Source organism: Alligator sinensis, unplaced genomic scaffold (genome assembly GCF_000455745.1).
Source record: "Alligator sinensis unplaced genomic scaffold, ASM45574v1 scaffold334_1, whole genome shotgun sequence".
Lineage (NCBI taxonomy): Eukaryota > Metazoa > Chordata > Crocodylia > Alligatoridae > Alligator > Alligator sinensis.
In genome coordinates this window covers 125,675-134,543 of record NW_005842572.1, presented here as the reverse complement: position 1 = coordinate 134,543, position 8,869 = coordinate 125,675, and the positions used below count along the sequence as shown (strand labels likewise).

At 45.2% G+C, this 8,869-nt stretch overlaps 1 protein-coding gene across 11 annotated transcripts in view; it reads right to left on the bottom strand.

Annotated features, from left to right (window-relative positions):
- Positions 1-766: 766 nt before the first annotated feature.
- Positions 767-8,869, bottom strand: part of GLCE (glucuronic acid epimerase) — a 98,096-nt gene continuing 89,993 nt past the window's right edge. For 10 of the 11 annotated variants that reach the window (XM_025214189.1, XM_025214187.1, XM_025214188.1 and 7 more), the window contains 2 exons: positions 7,107-7,352; positions 767-2,700 (listed from right to left, as the gene is read on the bottom strand). In XM_025214189.1, coding sequence (XP_025069974.1) covers positions 1,709-2,700; positions 7,107-7,352 — 1,238 coding nt within the window. In that variant the 3' untranslated portion in view covers positions 767-1,708. Of the gene's footprint in view, positions 2,701-2,728; positions 3,158-7,106; positions 7,353-8,869 lie in introns of those variants that run through there. The other variant, XM_025214195.1, reaches the window with a different exon arrangement.

Here is an 8,869-nt window from a genome sequence, read left to right as displayed (position 1 = left end):
ACGCCACAGTCACCTAGTTTTTTTAAGAAAATGTGTTTGGAAACCATGCCAAAGGCCTTCTTAAAGCCCAGGAAGACGACATTCACCCCGACACCCTCGTCCAGGGACTTTGTGACCTGTTCATAAAAAGAAACCAGGTTTCTGCCCTCAATGAGCCCGTGCTGGTTGCCCCTGAGCATTACCTGCCCTGCCGGGCCCGTGCAGATGTGCTCCTGGATGATTTCTCAAAGGTTTGCTCATGTCAACATGCACTTAATCATACCGGAAAATCCCTGGAGCTTCGGGGGCTGAGATTCATAATGTGCCTGTACCAAAATATTGGCAGGTATTAATATGGCCTACAACCAAATTCCAGCTAGCTTACCATATCAAATATTATTGGTCTAGTGACACGATCAATTGGTTTTACTTCCTTGGGTTTTTCAGTAGGCAATCCACATGCTGAAAGACCATAAAGTCCAGCGAAAAGAGGTTATAAATACAAAAAGGAAATTCTGTGTTAATTCTGAAACCTGGACGGAGCGAACATCTGGGTTCGGATGTGTTCGGTTATTGCACAGATACCCTCTCTCACTTGCCAGAACCACTAAGACGATTCAGACATAAAGAATAAGCTCAGGGCCGTAGGTGTCGTGAGTGTTTAAAGCATAGGTAAAGGTGGGGAGACGGACACAATCATTTTAGTGTACTACGTTCTTGATCGGCTTTTTAAAAAAGCATTTTAAAAACAAAATTGCCATAGGAAAAAAAAAAAAAAAAATCACCGATAAGTCCAGTGAAATCAAGGCTCCTATGAGCTACTCAAAAATTAGCTCCTTAGCCCATGTTTAGGTTGCCAACAGAAATCTCCCCCGTGCGCACAGAAGCCTCTTCAATGCAATTGGAAATACAGTACACAAGAGATTTCAGTGGCACGGCAGAAACGGCGACCAGCAAGCCTCAAACGTGATTGTAGCCTTGGCTTTATAAAAAAAGGGGATGGTATGCTTGCAAAGTTTTGTGCAGTCAGCTAGTCCCACTTCGAGTTGTGCTTACGTAACACAAGTTAGGAGCCCGAATGCTGGCTAGGTGCGTTTTCAAATCGACACACCCCTAAAGAAACCGTACATTGAAAGTACCTCGATATATAGAACCGTAAAACAAATATTTGTGTATTTTCCCCCCCTTCGAGAAAAGAACCGGTATAAAAAACACCTTTAAAAAGATACACTGTCCACTACCCAGGCTACAAGTAAATACACGGTTACTGCATTACACCACGATTCGTTACTCTGTTGTCAACATATACACAGATTATTCCATTTTAAAGGAGGCCACATCCTAACTTTTCAGGCAAGTGCTGGACTTTAAGGACCTTTATGGCTTCTGTAAATTATCTTTTTTTTCCCCCCCCTCCCCTACAAAAAGGAATTTTTCCGCCCCCCGAAACTCAGGAGTACAAATGGAGTTTGACACGGGCGAGTGATTTCATGGTGGGACGCTACGGACAGGTAAACGAGTTGAAGGAGATGCTAGCTTTGATCCAAATTCTCCTTACCGGATCAAAGCATTACCACGCTGGAATGCAATCGTTTCACATCAGTTTTAAGGATCACTTCTTTGAAACAGCCCATCGCTTAGTAAGCGGCCTTTTACAACGCACCCCGTTTCCCTTCGAGAAGTCCAGCGGCTCCCGCAGACAGCAGACGCGCGGTTTTGGTTGTCAGCTCTAGTTGTGCTTTGCCCTGCCGCCCTTCAGATAGCTCTTCCACCTCTTGACAAACTCTTTGAAAATCGGGGCCTCGTCAATCGTGCTCAGCAGCTGGAGCTGGTTGATGTGGGTGGTGTGATAGTCCCATCGGGCCAGGTTGGGAGCCGTGCCGAGCATGAAATGGCGAAGGTCGTAGATCGTCCCTGAGCCAGTATCGTAGAGCGGAAGCATGGCTTTTGCCTTTTCCCCAAGTTCCCCCCCCGCCGTTTCTTTCAAGTCATACAGCCCGATTAACGAGTACATGAAACCGTTCAACACGAACGAGCTAGGCGAGGTCGGGTACTCTTCATACCAGTCGTGCTTCTTCATGAAGACGGCTTTCACGCCGTGCTGCTCAGACAGGAGCTTGTAAGGTGCTGTGGCCCGTAAAGCTGAATTGAGGAATGTGTGGTCTTTCGTTAACAGGTAAGCCCTGACTAACGTGGAGATGGCCTGCCCTTGGGCCATGGCAGAGTACCAGCCTGGGTCTAACGACCGAAACCCTTCCCCGAGCTTCCGCATCACCATGATGGGCCAGCCCCCCCTTTCATCCTGGTTCCTCACCAGCCAATCGCTGGCGGCAAAAAAAGCCGCCATGTGCGCCGTGGTCACTATCGTGATGTTATCAATGAGGCCTTTTCCCTTTGCAATCAACCTGACCACCTTTTTCGGCATGATTTTTGTCTGCTTTACAGCTTTTGTGTTGGAGAGGCCCACTCCCTTCCGGAGGTCAGTGACCAGGTCTCTGGTGACGGTACTCCAACTAGTCCTCGGCCCGATGCCGTAGTAAATGTCCCTGTCCTTGAAAGCGATCAGCTGCATGTTTGAGACGTAGTGCACTGTGAAGAGCTGGTTCTTCTCGGTCGTTTCCAGAACCACTGATATGCTTCCGTTCGTCAGGAATTTGAGGTCAAAAGAAATAATGAAGTCCCTTGTGTTCCCCAGCTGCAGAGAGGCCCCTTCAGTATTTTCTGGAAGAAAAAGAAAAGCACCAGAAACAAAAGAAAATGTGTCAGGCATAAGAAGATCTTCCTGTTAAATGTCCTATTCATCTGCACCCCAGAGGTTGTACCATATAATGAGGTCACCCGATAAAATCCAAAATACTTCAAGGGCATTTGATCAATAAACCTAAATTCCTATTTCCATTTTTACGTCAGTTCATCCTTGCCTGTTACTAAATTAAACATAAAACGATCCAATTAATGAGTCAAGGGTGACTCCTGTAACACCAAGGGAAATTCCTCCTGGCTAGCCAATGTGAACATCCTGCTGCATTCTCTCCAGGAGGTGCGGAGTCAAACCGGGGCCGAATTGCTTTATCAGCACCTTTGCTAGCTGATCAGTAGCTTGGCAGAAGTGCAGATGCCAGGATGGAGCTTCAGCCAAAGAGAAGATGGCATCAGGAACATGAAAGAATGGGAGAGGCTGTGATGGAAAAAGAGGTACTAGTTATATCACGAAATGTGTTTGGTAGTATCAACATAGCCAGAGCAGACATTAGCCATCCTTTTTAAAATAAATCCTATTCTGCTCTTGGTGGGCATCCTAATAACATGATACAGACACCTTGTTCCAGGGGGTTACGACCAAAAAGACAGAAAGGCAGAAGGCAAAAGGCACCTACCGCTATAGGAATTGGCCATGAGAATGCAGTTTGATGCACATAAATTCAGTGTTTCATCGTAGTCTGGAATTACTTGCTCTTAGACTCGCAGTCAGATAAATCATATCAACTACCCTGTGCCTGAGATAATTAACCACCCACTTTTCTCTTCGCTTGCCCAGACACAACCTTGTATCAGATCCCGTTGTTATCAGCTTAATTGTTTAGTGATTCCCAGCACATCAGCTCTAACTGCAAACCCACTGAAGGCAACGGGCGTTTGTGAAGGCAGAACTGAGGATCAAGCTTGATGACTAGCAGCGCACCAGAGACAACCTGGCTTGATATTCAGAAGCTCCCGAATTTGCAAGGAAATAACGTCACAGTTTCACGCTGGAAGCAGAAACAGAAATGGAGAGAAACCGTGCAGTCACAGCAAGGCCGCGTTTACGCTGGCTTTTTTAACAGACAACGGCAATTTTAGCAAAAGAGCTTGGTGAACCGAAAAAGAAACAGGTAGTTAGAAATCCACTGGGACTAAAACTGAAATCTATTAGCTGCATCTCTGCATCCTTGACAGCTCCAAGAGCAGGGAACTGATCGGTTTAGGGGGAAAACGAACACAAAATAAGATGACTTCACATTTCAGAGTGTGCGAGTGTGAGCATTAAAAATCTATAAGGGCAAAACTCTTGGTGCTTTCTGGTTTTCACATGTGCTAACAATTAAATAAGTTTTCAAAGCAACATGCCACCGTGAAGCCCGGTGTTTCTTCGCAGGCTGGCTTCCAAAAAGTAAAATCTTAATCCCCCCAAACCAAGATGATCAAAGGAATAATTAGTTTGTTAGACAGCATGCAGATCCTGTCATTCTGAAAGCACAGAGGGACAGTAAACACTTAAAGGCAGTCGTTCTAAATTAATGGTTTTTCAAGGCATAAAATTCTCATGCGAGGGGCAATTGTTTCTTTGCTCATGCTTCTTGATGTGCGAAATATCCCATAAATATTTCTAAGTGCAATAAATGAGTTATGACCCCTATTCCTGAAAGTCCATAGGGCTTTTCCCATGTCCCCGACAAATCCATTACACTCGGCATTAGGACTGTTTTCACATTTTGCCGTGTAAGGCTTCATCCCACCTGTTCCTATTTTGATTAATAAATGCATTTTTTTAAATGCTCAAAAAGTCAAAGCTAAGCTCCTCCAAGGTCTCAAACTCAGCACCTAGAGAACACTAGCTGTGTTTTGCTACACTAACTGCACTCTTCTGCAAGTGTGTAAGTGTACTAAATGCACTCTATTGCAAGTGTGTAAGTGTAACCCCAGGTAACCCGTCTGGATTTTACCAGCTATATTGTACCACCTTCCCCACAACCCCAAGCACCTCCTCACACCTGCAGTCTCTCGTTCTCTTTGATTCTCACTGCCTGGCATTTGCATTTTCACAGACCTGTAGTATTTTGCATTATGGCTTTTTTTTCCCCCAGGAGAGCACACAAACACCAGACTCTCCCTATGCCTGAAGAAGGGCGTTTGTGCCCAAAAGCTTGCAAAGAACAATTTTTCTAACTATTTAGCTGGTCCAATAAAAGAGATCCCATCTACCCAAAGAACCTGGTCTGTCTGCCTACGTCCTTAGCCTAACACAGCTACAACCCAACGGCTCTACTGTAGGCGACTACCGAAGTCGCAGCTGATACTTAGAGAATGTGGTGAAGTTTGGGCTTTTGTGAAAGCGCATTAGCTGACCACGCCAGCTCCCATTTCTACTTATCCCAGCCCCGTTTGCTTCTCATCACACAAACAGGAAGTGGGCAGACAGAAAATTTTAAGAACCAAATAAAAAAACCCCCAAAGGTTGCCTATTATTTGCACTGCATTAAGTGCTCATAAATCCATTACTAAAGGGCATCTAAAATAAGGGGATGCGAAGTGTGGCCTTCAAGGTCTGAAGATTACTCTGCCATCAATAAAGGATGAGGGGAGAATACATAAGAGATCCTATAACCTTCCCTCTCCTTCTATTTATCTACTACAAAGACACAAGAGTGTTCTCAACAATCTTTTCCTCGGAGACCCAGGCCCAAGGTGCTGACTAAAATTACTTCATTGTCTTTTTAAGTAATGGACTCATTAATTCTAATGGGTATTGATTAAGGAGGAAAATACATTATGTCCTTATTAATGAGGCTGTCTTCAGACAAGGGGAATAGTTGCATAAAATAATGAATTTTATCCATGGCTTATTCTGTTAAGTATGAAATGGAGTATGACAAATCGCCAGAGGAAGCAGCAGTACGTCTGAAAAGCACCAGGAGTGGAGTGGGACCTATGGGCGCGTCTACACGTGCATTAACGTGCTTTAGTTAGCGCACGTTAAATCTAGTACCTCCATTGTGAGGTACTAGAAAATGCGCATTAGCCTGTCTTAATGAGCATTAGCTAAAGAGCATGCTTTTTAAGTGACGTTTAATGCACATTAGCCTATTTTAATGAGCATTAATAGCATTGTTTTTAAAGTGATGCTTTAATGCACATTAAAATAAAGTAATGCGCATTAAAAAGCACATGTGTAGATGCACCCTATGGCTCTAGGGAGAGACGTATGCATTAGCTGGCCATGCTTCGGGACAAAGCCTTGGCTATAGCTGAAAGTAAACAGCACAGGCCTCTGGGTGGGCTGTTTATAGCCAGCCATCCCTGAAAATAGCAGAAAGGCTCTCCAAAGTCACTCCGGCTGCTCTCACCCCCAAAGGGCTGGCATGGGAGCTGGGGATCAGTTGGACAGAGGAAGCCTCACCAGCCTCTTTCTCCTGGGCACCTCCTTTGCTGTGACAACAGAGACCCACTACAACCTCAGGGATCCTGCTATGCAGAGATGATGATCCAAGTTACCGGTGACTGATTATTGACTCAAAGAAGACCGGATAGAGGGCACAGACACAGTCACACCAGACCCCAGGAGTAGGAGCAAGATAAATCTCCCTGAAAGCCCTCAGACCCAATTCCATCAACTTCCTGTGCACAAGCTTTACTGAACCGGACAGCTGCTCCATTCTGTAACCTACAGATCCCATCCATTAAAGATCCCCCTCACCCGGAAACAACCAAAAGAGGTATGTGCCAACCACCGTAACTCGCTCGTGGACTAGCCCTGGCTACACAAAATCGACAGCGTTGTGCTGTGGCCACAAGAGCATTCCACGGCTGAGTATGGCCTCCTCTTGTTAGCCTGAAAGAGGCCTGGACCGATGGGCTAACTATGGCAGAAAGACCTTGTATAGCAAGTGTCAGCCCAAATATCTACATCCTAGCAAAAAGTTTCTGACTGCGGGGGCTGCTAAAGGAAGGGCCACATGGGTAAGGCTCTACAAAAGATTTCATGAGACCATGTTGGCATTAAAATGCTTAGAAAAAGGGCTGAGGCAAGTGCTGTTCTATACTCCTGAACCCATTCTGAAGTTTTCTGACTCTGACAGGCATGGCAGCCCAAAGAGGTGGCTCCTCCAATTGCTTGTGTAGCACCATCTCTTCCGTAATACAGCTACAGCACATTTGCGAGTTAAAAGTCAGAAAAAACTAAGCTGGAAGTTAGAAGGAAAGAAAAAATGAAGAGGCTGAGAGAAAGGAGTAGATGTTTCGTGGATGGGAACCCCCCCCCCCCAAAACAAGGATATACACCTCTGTACTTGATCCGTGAAGTTGCGTCTTCCCTGGGAACCTCCCTGCAAATAAACAAGTTTATCCGCTATGACTCTACAGCAACCCACCTGGAGCGACGAACTGCTTCACGTTCGTGAACCGGGATTTATCGAACACCGTTGCAACAGAACAGCCTTTTGGGACAGTCCAGTCAGTAGGCCTGCTGCTTTTGTCCTTGTCTTCGGCTGTTTCGTACACCTCTATGTGAGGAGGTTTCTCCGTCAGGTTTTTACTGTAGTGACTCAAGCCATACTGTGCAATCTGGATTGGGTAGAAATAGCCTTGAGGCCCCCACTGTGTAGATAACGGCACACCTATAGACATGGGGGTGGGAACCACAAATAATTTTGTAAGATCATGTAAAAAGCAGTTTAAAACTCCCCAATCCCCCCCTACCCATGCAAATACTGGTAAATAGTATTTATAACCTCCCATCATTAGTTCACAGGCCCACACAAAGAAGCCCTGTTCAAAGAGGTGACTTTCTCCTTATTATACCGTCTGCAGTTACTAAAAAGCTGCTGTCAAAATGGACCAGATGCGAAAGGCAGAATGAAGTCCTCGTGTTGTACCATGCAGGCAGGCAGGCAGCTGCTACCTGAAACCCCACACTTGGCCACAGATATCGCATGCTTGCATGGATTTTCCCCTTCCACCTCGGAGACCATTAAATCCCAAAGGACGCCACGTTCTGCAGAATCCCCCCCAATATAATATAAATCGTTGGCAATTTAAAGCTCTGTCCTTGTTATTCCTAGAATCTGGCTCAAGTTAATTGATGCGGAACCTACAATTTTACTCGACACCTACACACCTTCACTAATTACGACAGCTCTCCAGCTACAACCCTATTACAAGTAGTTATTGAAATAATGCCAATACAATCACGTGGCGGCTCCGCTCTGCTATTAGCGGAACCTACAAGTGCTCCTCGCTCCAAGTTTCGTAGGTTTGGCATGATGTATAGTTAAAGAAATGGCAACCTAGACTCTGGCCTAAGTCTCTCCTCTCAATCTGGCTGCTCCTAGGGTTTTTCTGAAGAAGCTGCCTTGTCCCAGAGCCCAGAAATGAAGGCTCCCTTTGTTTTATCCAACTGCCTCTGACTCGGTGCCCTTATTAATATCCATTCAGATATGCAACGATACCATCCCGTTCACAGCCCCGGCAACCAGTATGACAGATATAACACTGCATCATTGACAATGTGGGCACGAACACAGGGAAGGAGGCTATTATTTATATACAAAGAGGTGAGCATAAAAGCACATGCCTCTTTGAACCAATTAGTCTCCAAGATGTGACCCTGCCCTACCTTCTGCCTATTTAGCTAAAATAGCTTGGTGAGCTAGAAGAAGAACGGAAGTCCACGAGCAGCACACGGCAGTTAAGCTTTGGATAAAGGTTTCTTCAAATCAGGCTCCTTTTCAACTAAAACAATTCCCCAGCCTTTCAATGGAAACTTAAAAGCCGAATCTCCCGCGGAAAGGAAAGCTAGGATTCCTGCCCCACAAACCTTTGAATGGGGACAAAGAGCAAAGCAAATTGAAAGTGAAAAATAAATACTGTGGCATTCGCATCCTTTCCCCCTTTGGAAGCGGCAAGCGCAGAAGCCAGCGGTGCCTGAAACCTGGCGTAATGAAAAGATTAGTTAAACTAAATTAAAGATGATACATTTTCATATATTTCTGCGCTCCCTGTTACTAATAATAAGTGTTCTTGATAGCGACTTGATGGACTACTACTGCTTGAAGAGTAAAAGCATCAAGGGAAATATTTAAGTACTGTGTATTATCTCAACTGCTGGAAGCTAGCTTGCTTATTAATGCTAAGT